At 43.4% G+C, this 15,644-nt stretch overlaps 1 protein-coding gene across 1 annotated transcript in view; it reads right to left on the bottom strand.

The window, feature by feature from the left end:
- Window positions 1-15,644, bottom strand: part of MTPAP (mitochondrial poly(A) polymerase) — a 44,712-nt gene that overhangs the window by 11,309 nt on the left and 17,759 nt on the right. Inside the window, exons 5-6 of the mRNA XM_056519420.1 lie at window positions 12,366-12,577; window positions 987-1,213 (exon numbers count right to left, since the gene is read on the bottom strand). Coding sequence (XP_056375395.1) covers window positions 987-1,213; window positions 12,366-12,577 — 439 coding nt within the window. The remainder of the gene's footprint in view (window positions 1-986; window positions 1,214-12,365; window positions 12,578-15,644) is intronic.

Below are 15,644 nucleotides of genomic sequence, written 5' to 3'. Positions count from 1 at the left end.
CAGAGGAAGAGTGGTGCAGTTGCCCATAGCAACAAGCTGGGACCCCCGCAATCTCCGTACAGCACCCGCATTCTATGGCGGGCTGCTGCTCCAGTCTCGGAAACATCTGTATTTCCAGGACTGGAGAAGTGACATCACGCCCCCTCCCATAGACATGAATGGAGGGGCGTGGCATGATGTCACGAGGGGGCGTGGCATGACATCACGTCTCCAGTCCAGGAAACAGAGGTTTCCGAGACTGGAGCAGCAGCCTGGCATAGAATGCGGGTGCTGCACGGAAATCACGGAGGTCCCAGCGGCGGGGCCCCCACAATCAGATATCTTATCCCCTATCCTTTCGATAGGGCAAAATATGTCTATGGCTGGAATACCCCTTTAATATGTGAACAAAGCCATAGCAGTTTTACGTAATCATCAAACCATTCCTAGCGATTTAAAGGGGTACTCTGACGCTCAGCGCTTGGAACAAACTGTTCCGAATGCTGGCGCCGGCAGCTCGTGACGTCATAGCCCTGCCCCCTCATGACATCACACCCCGCCCCCTCAATGCAAGTCTATGGGAGGAGGTGTGACAGCCGTCACACCCCCTCCCATAGACTTGCATTGAGGGGGCAGGGCGTGAATCATGAGGGGCGGGGATATGAAGTCACGAGCTCCCAGCGCCGGCTCCAGCGTTCGAAACTGTTTCTTCCAAACTTTGAGCAGCGGAGTACCCCTTTAAGTCAAAATAAGACATGTAGGTTGGGTTCAGTTCGGAAATTCCAGAACAATAGCCTCCCACTGTTTTCACTGGGATTCTGCTGCACTGTGCAACACTGCGGAAATTCTAATTCAGGACTCTGCCGAAAGAATTAAGCTGTTCATTCTTTTGGCAGTTCCACTTTATATATAGCAAAAAGATTCATTTTCTTATACCTCTCTTCCACGTTTTTTAGGCCCCCCCCCCCCCCCCAAAAAAAAAAAAATATTTTATCCCACGTCCTTACCTGCAAGACTTTTCAGCTGATCAAGTGTTGGAATAACAGGAGGATTTCTCTTCTGTAAGAAGAATAAGACCATCATGGTGAGGGAAAAATTAGTGATCCATTGTCCAGGAATGCTGCTAGTGATGCTGTGGATACGCGCCCAGCACCTCAAAGCAAAGACCAGAGCTCGCACCCTGTGGTCAAGGGTACCGTATATGTATAAAAGCTCTGAGCTCCTGAGCGCAATTCTAAAATGCAAAAAAATAAAAAAATAAAGAACATTAAAATTCAATAATGCAATGTTGTGCTTGTGTTTTTGGAACTTTATACACAAAAAAAGGCAACATATATAATAAGGATAAAGTGTCCATTTAAATGGTATATGTGCTGTGTGAATGGTTTATATACAACTAGCTGAGTACCCGGCGTTGCCCGATTTTCCTTCCTAATCCTTGTTGGGGAGGAAAATAAACAGAGGAGGAAGTTTTTGACTTCATATCCCGTCCTCATATATTGTTGTCATATCCCAACCCCATATCCGGTCCTCCTACCCCGGTCCTCCTACCCCGGTCCTCCTATCCAGACCTGTAATATGTGACCAGGTATTGAAATATCTACAGCCGTACAGAAGTTATGTGAGAACATACATTTCCCATTGATTTGCATGGGACTTTAAACAAAAACCCTGACCCTCACAAATGGGGTAGTTAAGGGTTAAATGAACTATCCTATATTTTAAGTGGGCATATAAGTAACATGTGACCAAGTATTATCGAAATATCTCCAGTTGTTTGGAAGTTATGCAGTAAAATACATTTTATTTATAGACTTGTATGGGACATTAAACATAAACCCCGCTCTGGCAAATGGGGGGAGAGTAAGGGTTAAATCACCTATCCTATGTTTGTTGCTGACATATAAGTAACATGTGGCCAAGTTTCATGTTAATATCTTTAGCCGTTTGGACGTGATACATACATACACACACACATTGAGTTTTATTTATATAGATTGCAGTTTTCTAATGAATCCAGCAGAGGGACCCCACTTGCTTAGAAATAATTTCCCGCTCCCTACAAAGCAACATCTTCCTGTAAGGTAAAAAAAAACCACAGGAAAAAAACCAAGGTTTATTCACACCAGCGTTTCCATAACCAGGGTGTCTCCAGCTTTGGCAAAACTACAACTTTCAGCATGCCCAGACAGTCTAATGGCTGTCTGGGCATGCTGGGAGATGTACCGTATATACTAGAGTATAAGCCGACCCGAATATAAGCAGAGGCCCCTAATTTCACCCCAAAAACCCAGGAAAAGTTATTGACTCGACTATAAGCCTAGGGTGGGAAATACATCATCCCACCTGTCATCATCCAGACCCCCGTCATTAACACCCTCATCATCATCACCTGTCATCATCATCCCTTCATCATCCCCCCCGTCATCAGCCCACACCCCCCCCCCCTTCATCATCACTGCCCGTCATCATTACCCTGTCATCATCCCACCCCCCCACCCCTTCATCATCACTGCCTGTCATCATCCCCCCCTTCATTATCACCGCCTGTCATCATCCCCTTATCCCACAACCCCCCTCCATCATCACCACCTGTCATCATCCCCTTATCATCCCATTATCATCAACACCTGTCATCATCTCCCCCCCCCCCCCCCATCATCATCATCACTATCTGATTACAGTGGTCTTCAACCTGCAGACTTCCAGATGTTCCATAACTACAACGCCCAGCATGCCCGGACAGCCATCAGCTGGACGTTAGGGTGAGCTGGTCCGGGCCATCTGTGCTGCAGGGACCGTCCGGTGGGGAGGGATAGCCGTTCCGGGCTGTCTATCTTCACCGGTGGGGCCTCTTCTGCGCACTTCGGGCCCGGAATAGAGACGTTACCTTGACGACGACGCACAGGGACATTGCTCATGAACGTCCCTGTGCGTCGTCGTCAATGTCACTATTACGGGGCCGGAACTGAAGCGCGGAGAAGAGGCCCCCCCGGTGAAGATGGACAGCCCGGAATGACTATCCCTCCCCACCGGACGGTCCCTGCAGCACAGATGGATGATGATGAAGGCCGCAGTGGTCTTCAACCTGCGGACCTCCAGATGTTTCAAAACTACAACTCCCAGCATTTTTTTATTTTATTTTGTCCCGAGGCTACTTATCAATGGTACGATGATTTAAAATACTTTTTATTCCATAGCATGGCAGACCTGGGGCAGGGGGGCATGAAAACTAGGGATCGACCGATATCGTTTTTTTTTTTAGGGCCGATGCCGATAATCTGTGAAGGTTAGGGCAGATAGCCGATAACTTATACCGGAATATTGGTATAAGTTATCGGCTATTTATCCCCCCTCGACACCGCTGCAGAACATTGATTTGAAGCGGGCGCTTTAAATCAATGCACTGCAGTGGCTTTTGCGGTGCCATAGGCCGCCGCCACCACCCGCTTCTCTCCCCCTGCCTGTCCGGGTGGTCCGGGCCATCCATCCTTCCTTCCTGTAGTGTCCGACGGCATTCCGGGTGGAGGGTGAACCGGTCCGGGCTGTCCTTCTCCGGGGGTCCTCTTCTCCACTCCGGCCAGGCTCCGGCCTAGTACGCTGCATAGACGCCGCTGTACAGTGACGCCCGTGCGCAGCGACGCACCTGACGTCACGGCGTCTATGCAGCGTACTAGGCCGGAGCCTGCCCGGAGTGGAGAAGATGACCCCCGGAGAAGGACAGCCCGGACAGGTTCACCCTCCACCCGGAATGCCGCCGGACACTACAGGAAGGAAGGATGGATGGATGGATGGCCCGGACCACCCCTATTACGGGTAAGTTAAATTTTTTTTATTGACTCGGAGGGTGGGGGAGGGGCCCGACCGGTATAGCGGTATGGGCAAAAATCCATACTGGTATACCGCCCAGCACTACGGTGGGGGGTGCGACGCGGTGGGGTGGACGGTCGCGGTGCGGTGGGGGCAGTGCATTATCGGCTTATCGGCAAGGTAATTACCGATAATGCCCAAAATCGTGATTATCGGCCGATAATATCGGCCTTACCGATAATCGGTCGATCCCTAATGAAAACCCATGTGAACCTGTGATTATGTTGTAGCGTGTCAAATGCCTTGGCATCTAAGGGGTAACATAGCAGAGATCAGGCCCCAGAGCATGTTCTTTGGTGTGCTGTTGTTCCTCCTGGTAATGTATGAATAAACTAACAACTGGATGTCTGAATGTTACCATTCCCCCCTGGCTTGTCCATACAAAGCCTGATACTGTTCGATCAATGCTGATAAGGCCAAATTCACATCCAACAGGTCTAGACCCTACACATTTAGGGGGAGATTTAGCAAAACCTGTCCAGAGGAAAAGTTGCGAAGTGGCCCATAGCAACCAATCAGATCGCTTCTTTCATGTTTTAAAAGGCCTCTGAAAAATAAAAGAATCGATCCGATTGGTTGCTATGGGCAACTCAAACTTTTCCTCTGGACAGGTTTTGATAAATCTCTTCTTAGGGTACGTTCACACATGCAAATTTTGTTTCGGATTTTCAGCTGCTTATTTTATTAATGACTTACCAACTAAAAATTCCTCCATGGAAAATAATTCCGGACTCCTCTGAAAGAAGTCCGAAACCCCCTTGGATATGCACTGACTTCAATGGTGGTGGTGCATGTCAGAGCGGTCCTAGAGCCGTCGACACATGCTGTGCATGGAATGTCGGCCCGTAATGGACTTCAATGGGTAGCAAAATATGGACCTTAAGGGCTCATTTACCCAACAGTGCAGGTGTTTTAAAAGAAAATTTGAATATCGTGCAAAAGTCCATTTATTTCAGTAATGCAACCTAAAAAGTGAACCTAATATATGAGAGATGAAGAGGAGTAAAAAGGAACCCTTGAGTACCGGTGCTGCGACTGAGAGCATGGAGACAATAACGTCCAGGTGGACGTAAAAGATCCTAGGCAGGATCGTTTATTAAACAAGAATGATAAAAAAAAAAAAACTGAATTACGCGTTTCGGGAGGAACCCTCCCTTCCTCAGATCAGGGATCCTGATCTGAGGAAGGGAGGGTTCCTCCCGAAACGCGTAATCCACTTTTTAAAATTATTTTATCATTCTTGTTTAATAAAAGGTCCTGCCTAGGATCTTTTACCTCCACCTGGATGTTATTGTCTCCATGCTCTAAAAGTCGTAGCGCCGGTACTCAAGGGTTCCTTTTTACTCCTCTTTATCATATCCACAGGACGACCTGGTCGATTCCTGCTACCCACTGGCTGAGCATCGATGCACCACTTCTGGTACCCCTCTACATAGGGGTTACATGCCTTTTATTTCCACATTGAGGTGAGCGGCCATCTATAAGCCCCGTGGGGACATCCCCAACACCCTACACCTCCCACATATATCTAGGGGTAATACACGAGGCACCGATTGTCTGTCCTTTTTTTGTTTCGTTTATTAATATATGAGAGAGACTCATTACATGCAAAGCCAGACAGTTCAAGCCGTCATTTGTCATAATTGTGATGATTATGGTTTACAGATCATGGAAACCCCAAATCCACAACCTCAGAAAATTAGAATAGAGTGAAAAGGTGCAATATTCCAAGCTCAAAGTGTCCTACTACTTAAGCCATAACCCATGTAAAGGGTTCCTGAGCCTTTAAATGGTCTCAGTCTGGTTCAGTAGCAATCACAATCATGGGAAAGACTGCTGACCTGACAGGGGTGCAGAAAACCATCACTAACACCCTCCATAAGGAGGGAAACCTCAAAAGGTAAGTGCAAACAAAGTAGGATGTTCCCAAAGTGCTGTATCAAAGCCACTTAACATTAAAAGTTATGTGGAATGGAAAAGTGTGAAAGAAAAAAGGTGCACAAGCAGCAGGGATGACTGCAGCCTAGAGAGAATTGCCAAGAAAAGGCCATTCAGAAGTGTGCATCAAGAGCCACCACACACAGACGGGTCCTGGACATGGGCTTCAAATGTCATATTCCTCTTACCTGGGCGAAAGAAAAACAGACCTGGTCTGTGGCTCAGTGGTCCAAAGTCCTCTTTTCTGATGAGAGCAGGTTTTGTATCTCATTTGGAAACCAAGGACCCAGAATATGGAGGAAGAATGGAGAGGCACACGCTGCAAGATGCTTGAAGTCCAGTGTGAAGTTTCCAATCTGCTGGTGTTGGTCCACTGTGCTTCTTTAAGTCCAGGGTAAACGCATCTGTCTACCAGGAGATTTTGGAGCCCTTCATGCTTCCTTCCACAGACAAGCTTTATGGGGATGTTGACTTCATTTTCCAGCAGGACTTGGCCCCTGCCCACACTGCCAAAAGCACCAAAACCTGGTTCAATGACCATGGGACCATTGATTGGCCAGCAAACTGGCCTGACCTGAACCCCATAGAGAATCTATGGGGCATGGCCAAAAGAAAGATTAGAGACCTGTGACCAAACAATGCAGAAGAGCCGAAGGCCACTACTGAAGCATCGTGGTCTTCCCTAACCCCTCAGCAGTGCCACAGGCTGATGGCTTCCATGCCACGCTGCATTGAGGCAGTAATTTCTGCATAAGGAGCCCAAACCAAGTACTGAGTACATATGTATGCTTATACTTTTCAGAGGTCCGATATAGTTCTATGTACAATCCTCGTTTTCTTAATTCCATGTAATATTCTACTTTTCTGAGATTGTGTATTTGGTGTTTTCATGAGCTGCAAGCCATAATCATCACAATTATGACAAATCACGGTTTGAACTATCTTGCTTTGCATGTAATGAGTCTCTCTCATATATTAGTTTCAACTTTTAATTTGCATTACTGAAATAAATGAATTTTTGCACGATATTCCAATTTTTCAAGTATCACCTGTATTTCTGGGTGGAAGCCAGCTTAAAGATTCAGCTCGGAACATCTGTTTCACGAAGTTAAAATTGTGCAAAATGGGATTTACGCTGACCAATTCACATGGCAGAATTTCTGCCATATAAATTCTGCAAACCATAGATGTTCATACTTTTTGGCAGAGTCCGCTCGGAAATGCGCATGTCATGTCCCACAGTCTGTGGTTTTCCATAATTCATTTGCAGCACTCTCAGAATGTAAGGGCAACATGGATATTGGCTTAAGCACAGAGGGTGTGGAACCATCGACTCCTATGTCTATTGTATGCAAGACTGCCAAGGACAAAAAAGATAAAGTTAAGTCTGAAAGGAAGCAGCTGTTGCTGGGTTATTCAATCATAAGAAGTGTGGAGCTTAAAGAAAATGGTTTTGTGAGAGGTTTCTTGGGTGCTACTGCTAGAAGAGATAGACGTATTATTAATATTGTTAAGCAAGCAAAGCAGGAAGGGGACATGGATGTTCTTGTTCATCTAGGGACAAATGACCTGGAATCTTTTATCACACTTTGTAATGATGTACAGGATTTTGCATCCACTGTTTCATTTTCTGAAGTTCTGCCTGTGCATAACATTCAGAATGATAGTCAGAGGCGCATTAAGGAGATCAACTTATGGCTTAGCAAATGGTGTCAAGTGCAAGGATTTGGCTGTGTGTCTCATGATAGCTTTACTTGGAAAATAAAGGAACTGTACAAAAAATAAGGTTTGCATCTTTCTCTCAAAAGGAACAAATGTACTCAGTGATCAATTCCACAAATTTGCTAAGGAGTATTTAAACTAGGAAGTACAGTAGCACAGAGGTTAAGAAATGACAAGCTCAGAGTCCTGTCTACAAATGTTTGCAGTTTAGGTAATAAAATCAATTAACTTGGCTCAATAATGGCATCTGAGAATGTAGATTTCGTGGTTGTTACTGGGACATGGTTTAATGAAAGTAATGACTGGGACATAACCATACCAGGGTACGCTTTATATAGAAGAGAAAGAGAAGGCAAGAAAGGAGGAGGAGTGGCCCTGTATGTGAAAGAGAACATAAAATCTAACCTAATACAAGTTAGTGAGGCAAACAGTCAGTTTAGGTTACGTTGCAGTTTGGTAATCATGCAGTAACTCGTGTAGGTGTGATATATAGACCAACTGGCCAAGTTAAAGAATTAGATGATTAACTAGTTGAAGAAATAGCTAAAATGACAATGAAAGGAGAAGTTATCATTATGGGAGACTTCAATCTTCCGGATATGAACTGGAAAACCAAAATAGCTAAATTCCCTACTGGGATTACCTCTACCACAAGTGGTTGAGGAGCCAACCCGGAGGGAGGTCATTTTGGATTTGGTATTGACAAATGGGGATTTGGTATATGATGTTATTGTAGGCGAAAGCTTGGGATCTAGTGATCACCAGTCAGTGTGGTTTAATATAAGAACAGTGAAGGAGTCACACCACACAAAAATGAAAGTTTTAGATTTTAGAAAAACAGACTTTTCAAAAATGAGATTAGTCATAAATGAGTCCCTATCAGACTGGAACGGATTACATGGAGTCCAGGAGAAATGGGACTACTTAAAAGACACATTATTGAAGGGAAATGAAAATTGCATTAGACTTGTCAGTAAAAGCAGAAAAAGGAAGAGACCACTGTAGTAATCAGCAGAAGTGGCCAAAATCATAAAAAACAAAAAGCTAGCATTTAGTAATTATAAAACAACTTAGAGCAATGACAATAGGGAAATCTACAAGACTAGTCAGAAAGAGGCCAAGCAAGTTATAAGAACTTCTAAAGCGCAGAAGAAAAACTCTCAGTCTGTGAAAAAAGGGATAAGACATTCTTCAGATATATAAATGAAATAAGGAAATTAAAACAAGGAATAACTAAATTAAAAACAAAGGAAGGAAGGTTTGTAGAAGACAATAAAGGGCTAGCCGACTGCCTTAATGATGACTTCTGTTCACTTTTTACAGAAGAAAAAGAAGGAAAATAACCTCCATTAGGGAGGAAGACTAGTGAATTGTTTGATGCATGTGTCTTTACAGAGGAAGACCTTCTACGTTTGATGTCTAAAGTGAAGACAAATAAGTCACAGGGGCCTGATGGGATACACCCAAAATTATTAAAAGAGCTTAGTGGTGAGCTAGCAAAACCGTTAACAGATTTATTTAACAAATCACTGGTAACAGAAGTTTTCCCAGAAGATTGGAAATTAGCAAATGTCATGCCTATTCACAAAAAAGGTAGTAGAGAGGAATCAGGCAACTATAGGCCAGTAAGTCTGAAATCAATAGTGGGATAGGATTGTGGAACATCTAAAATCCCATGGTTTGCAAGATGAAAAACAACATGGGCTTACTTCAGGGAGATTCTGTCAAACAAATCTTATTGATTTTTTTTGACTGGGTGACTAAAATAATAGATGGCGGAGGGGCAGTAGACATCGCATATTTAGATTTTAGTAAGGCTTTTGACACTGTCCCACATAGAAGACTTATCAATAAACTACAGTCATTGAGCTTGGACTCCCACATTGTTGAGTGGATTAGGCAGTGGCTGAGTGACAGACAACAGAGGGTTTTAGTCAATGGAGTATATTCAGAGCAAGGTCTTGTCACCAGTGGGATACCTCAGGGATTAGTGATATTGAAAAAGGTCCTGATGGTTAGGTGTGTCTTTTTGCTGATGACACAAAGATATGTAAAAAGGTTGATGTTCCTGGAGGGATACGCCAAATGGAAAAGGATTTAGGGAAACTAGAATGGTCAGAACTCTGGCAACTGAAATTTAATGTGGATAAGTGCAAGATAATGTACCTGGGGGGGGGTAAAGACCCTCGGGCAGAATATAGAATATTTGACACAGTCCTGACCTCAGTATCTGAGGAAAGGGATTTAGGAGTAATTATTTCAGAAGACTTAAAGGTAGGAAGACAATGTAATAGAGCAGCAGGAAAAGCTAGCAGAATGCTTTGATGTATAGGGAGAGGTATAAGCAGTAGAAAGAGAGAAGTGCTCATGCCGCTGTACAGGACACTTGAGAGGCCTCACGTGGAGTATTGCGCACAGTACTGGAGGCCGTATCTCCAGAAGGATATAGATACTCTAGAGAGAGTTCAAAGAAGATACTAAACTAGTACATGGATTGCAGAACAAAAAAAAAAACTTACCAAGGAAGAGTTAAAAAGGACCTTAATATGTATAGAAGAAAAGAGACAGAGGGGATATGATAGAGACTTTTAAATACATAAAAAGAATCAAACACGGTAAAGGAGGAGATTTAAGAGAAGAAAAACTAGCAAAATTTTTTATTTTAAATTAGAGGGGCAAAGGTGTATGCAGTAATATCAGGAAGTATTACTTTACTGAGAGAGTAGTGGATGCATGGAAAAGCCTTCCCACAGAAGTGGTCACTGCAAATACAGTGAAGGAGTTTAAACATGCATGGGATAGGCATAAGGCTATCCTTCATATAAGATAGGGCCAAAGACTATTGATAGGATTCAGATTATTGGCCAGACTAGATGGGCCAAATGGTTCTTATCTGCCGACACATTCTATGTTTCTATGTCTAATCCTGGCGACACTGCTGCATCTGAATTTCTCCGCTCGGAAATTCGGCAAAGAAGTGAATAAGCCCTAAGAGTTCGTCCAAACGCACACATTATGCTGAGTATTTTGCTACAAAGTAAAAAAGAAGTCAACTGTGGGTGGACATTCCATGCACAGCAGGTGCCGACAGCGCTAGGACACCTGACAGCAATGCATATCTGAGCGGATTTTACTGAAAGAATGGACATTCTTTCAGAATGGACAGTGTGCATGGAGCAGCAGAATCCCATTGAAAGAATGGGAGGCTGCTGCATTGGAAGTTTTGAGTAGATTTTCTTCTCTCGTAAATTCTATAGTGGGAATCTGCAGATTTCATGTGGTAAATTGAATATAGATGAACAGAGCTTAAATTTACAGCAGATTCTGTATGTGTGAACGTACCCGAAAAGTATAATGCTGAGTTTCCTAACAAGGCTGCCTCCATCTGTTCCAAAACTACAACTCCCAGCATGATGGAAGTTATAGTTTTGCAACAGCTGGAGACACACTGTTTGGAAAACACTTGTAAAATGGGAAAGTTTGCATCTCTTCAGCCCTTTGGCTCCACCCCTGGTTTTGGCTTATAAATACTGATCAGAATATTGTAATGTAAAAATAGCCTCAGTCTGTGTAGTAATTTATATACTTCTAGGAGAAATAATAGAGAAACAACACAGAAATTTAAGTAGATATGTTCCAGAATTGTTATTTCTATGGCAATGCACATATTCACTAAAACTATTCTCATATCTCCCATAAAGATATCCCCTGTACTGGGAATTCACTGAGCGCCTTTGAATGAGACCTGATATGTCCACACGAGGAGGGAATGGTGCCGCGTAAACATTTATCCACTTTTCTGCTCTTTTTTTGAGTGCAATGGCAATGTGTACATACACCAAATTTAAAACATTGGGTTATAGTGTGGGTGAACAGGAGTCCAACAAGGGGTTACTTAAAAATGTCCAGTAGGTCCTGAGATATGTCAATTAATCATGCCCAGGGACGGGGCTTCACCGGCTCAATTTACATATTCATTGTCTGCGACTCCACTTCACTATGATGTGGAGTCACAGACAATTGATATGTAAATTGACCTGGCGAAGCCCCGCCCCCTGCGTGCAATTTACTAAATTCAGCAGAGGATCTTCTGTGGGACATATCTCAGGACCTCTCTCAGAAAAATGACGTCAGTGACTTTCCAACCCGGGAAATTTCAAATGAACTCTCCTATAAGTACAGCAAACAATGAACTAGATCACATCAGCCTGACGGAGCGGGGGTCACCCTGCGAAACGCGTTGCTCCCACTCTATTTTAATCCTTTTAAACAAATCTGTTTTTATGGTTTTTGTTATTTGAATAAACAAATAGTCTATCAATTAGGACACTTGTTTCATTGCCACTTACCCTCAAGGCGCCGCGGATATCATCCACCTTTTCTTGCCCTGGGAAATGCTGGAGCAGCCCTCCCCAAGGACCACTCCTCATTCATTAGGACCTACTGGACATATTTAAGTAAGTGACCACTCAGACTCCTGTTCATCCACATTATAACCAGGGTATTGGGTTTAGTGTGGGTGAACAGGCTGACAATTTTCCTTTAAATAACACTTTCCCCTATTTCAGGTTCTCCTATTGCGCAAAATTATTTTTTTTTAAAATGCTGTCCACAGGAAGTTTTGTAAGCCTGGGCTGCTGTACGTTTGCACAAATTTCATGCTTTGCGCAGTTATCTGAGACTCAATCATAAATACATTACCAATGCAAATCATGAAAATCATTCAACCACTTAACAAAAAAAAACTTCCAGCTACATCATGAGAAAAGGTGCAACATTTTTCTCAAAATAGACAACAAAACTGCTCTACCACTAATAATAAAGTAGGTATAAATAGAAAGTATATGTGTATTTACTGATTGTCGGCTGTAAGGTCACACTGGAGGCCTGAGGGCTGATGACTGAACCGTACTAGAGGACAGCGGGCATTCAAAATTTTTATCACTTCATTACATCCAGGGCCGAAAGTGTCTATAGATTCACCAATCACGGACAGGATCTTTTGTTGTGCCGTTCTACCCGAGGAAACCCGCCTCATCCAGAACTCTGCAGTGTAAGCGCTTGTAGTCTGTGGAAACATAAATCACAAAATATAAGCCTATGGTAAAAAGAAATAATCATCTGTGTATAACAACAACTTCATCATATACTAACGCCTACACTCCTAAGTGTTTTACTTTCATTGTCCTGGTTCCCACGACTAAGCCACGCTGGCTCAAAACAAGTCAAACCAAGGAATTAAGTCTCAAAGGGGTTATCCAGAAATAGAAAAACAGGGCTAACTTCTTCCAAAAACAGCACCGCACCTGTCCTCAGGTTGTATTTGGTATTTTAACTTCAAAAAAGAACAGAGCTGCAATACCAGATACACACACACACTTAGGTCAGGTGTGGTGACCTGAGTGTCTAGACCTCAAGGGCTCATGCTCCTGATCGGTGGAGGTCTGAACACCCAGACCGCCGCTGATTTTTCCAAGTGACAGTTGTCATTTTTTATTTTGGGGTTGGAGCCCCTCTAAAGCCTCATTCACCTTCGCTGTGTCCAGAAGAGCTAAAGGAACTTTTGTCCTTGAGTGCAGCAAGAATGCATAACATATGCATACGTCCAGTTGCGTGAATATGTATGCACTCATCCTATAGTCTAAAGGAGTTAAGGGGTTAAAGGCGTATTCTCATCGGAATAAGTTATCGCCGATCCACAGGATAGGGGATTAAAAGCTGATCAGTAGGGGTCCAAGTGATGGGTTTCCCATCAATCCCAAAAATTGTCCCTGGAATTAATGGTGCTATGTTTGGTGGTCCCACAGAGAATGAATAGACCATTTATTCCAGGGATAATTTTGTCCCTGGTCTTAGGATCACTGGGAGTGACAGCTTGTTACTCTCTATGCTGTGGATAATTGATAACTTCTTTAGATGGGAATACCCCTTTAAAGGGGGACTCCGGTGAAAACCTTTTTTCTTTTAAATCAACTGGTGGCAGAAAGTTAAACATATTTGTAAATTACTTCTATTAAAAAATCTTAATCCTTCCTGTACTTATTAGCTGCTGAATACTACAGAGGAAATTCTTTTCTTTTTGGAATGCTCTCTGATGACATCACGAGCACAGTTCTCTCTGCTGACATTATTATAATAATAACAACGCTTTATTTATTGTTGTCCTTAGTGGGATTTGAACCCAAGTCCCCAGCACTGTAAGGCAGCAGTGCTAACCACTGAGCTACCATGCTGCCCTTGCCCTTGCTGCCCTCTGCTATGCATGGTTGCTAAAATGGACAGAGATGTCAGCAGAGAGCACTGTGTTCGTGATGTCATCAGTGTTCCAAAAAGAAAAGAATTTCCTCTGTAGCATTCAGCAGCTAATAAGTACTGGAGGGATTAAGATTTTTTAATAGAATTTACAAATATGCTTGTAGTGAGAAACAGCGTTCGGCACAGCCAACCGTGCAGCCTGATGTTTGCTCTTAGTGGAACAGGTGTGTATGTGTGTCGCTGCTTGTGGGGTGCTCAGCCAGGACAGAGTCATGAGTCAAACATTTGAGAGAGCATGGAAAATAAGCGGCACTCACCACAGACAGCTAGCAACAACTTCTTTATTTCTTAGGCGTGCAGTTAAAACATGCAGGTGCAGGGAGACAAGGACGCCGGGGAATCCGGCTGACTGGTCACAGCCGTATCGTGCTTCCGCACTTCGTCAGACCATCTCATCCACTGGGAGCTCACCAGGTAAATACCTGCCGGGCTCCACCCATGGGCGGTCATTTCTGTTACATATAAGTGCAAGTGCAAAAATACAAGCGAGGCAGCTATTTCTGTTTTGTCCAAAGGTCTTCACTTTTGTTTTCCAGAACAATTCGATATGGTAGAATTTGAGATAGACCTTTTTAAGGCTATTAGGAGGTTAAATTTTAAAAAATTCTTTTCTAACAAAGTGTGTGACGAAAATAAGACAGAAGTTGAAATCCCAGCCTTTGTGGGACCGTTGGGGTTCTCCCCCTTTGATGAAGCGGGGGACGCGGAGCAGCAATGTCTCCGTGACCTCGCTGAGTTATTGGGGGGGGGTAACCTTGACTGGAACACAGGGCAGGGCACGATTACCCCTCCATTTACTGGCGGGGTACAATCAAATTTTTGTCCTCCTATATCGCCTGGAAGCAATTTAGACCTATTTCAAATGAAAGTAATAGAAGAGATAAGGGCTTTAAAATACCCCATAGACATTTCCCCCCTTAATAAAAACGAACAAGAAGCGCTTTCTTGGTTGCGCTCCCTAAAAGGGAGTTGTATTTAAGAAAGCAGATAAGGGGGGAAACATCGTCTTAATGACGGAAGAGTACTATATTAAAGAATCATTACATCAGTTACGGGATGTTAAAAATTACGAAAAGCTTTCCTCTAACCCTACCCCAAAAATTACATCTAAATTACAGTAGACAATAAGGTTCTTTCAAAGAAGACAGCTGAAAAACTAATTCCCCCTTACCCTAGGTACCCGTGTTGGTACTTCCTACCAAAAGTGCATAAGGACTTGGGCCCCCCCCGGACGCCCAATAGTGTCCGGGGTGGGGTCCATTACCGAGCTCTAATCAAAATATGTAGATTATCTGTTGAGACCTCTCTTAAAAGACGTTCCTGCTTTAGTTAAAGATACTAATGAGTTTCTATCTGTCCTTAATAATATGAGTTGGCAAAGAGGGTGTATCTTAGCCTCTATTGATATTGAATCCCTATACACTAATATTCCCCAGAATTTGAGTGTACAGTGGATTAGGAAATTATTGAGTAAATACAGTAAAAGTAGTCAGTGCATCGACTTTATTTGTGATGCTTTACTCTTTGTGTTAGAAAACAACACTTTTTTGTTTGATGACGTATGGTACAGACAGATTGGCGGGGCGGACATGGGCACTCCGGTGGCCTGCACCCTCGCCAATCTGTTTGTGGCATGCTTCGAGAAGACCTTTGTCTTCTCGGAAATTAATCCTTTTCTAAACCACATAAAGGGATACGTCCGCTTTGTGGACGATATCTTTGTTATGTGGTCAAGTTCCACAGATGATTGAGAATTTCGTCCAGTTTCTGAATATTGTCAATGATATGAACCTTAGTTTCACCTTTAAAACTAGTTCTAT

Source organism: Hyla sarda, chromosome 5 (genome assembly GCF_029499605.1).
Source record: "Hyla sarda isolate aHylSar1 chromosome 5, aHylSar1.hap1, whole genome shotgun sequence".
Taxonomy (NCBI): Eukaryota; Metazoa; Chordata; class Amphibia; order Anura; family Hylidae; genus Hyla; species Hyla sarda.
The sequence above is the reverse complement of the archived record's forward strand: the minus strand, read 5'-3'. Positions and strand labels throughout refer to the sequence as shown.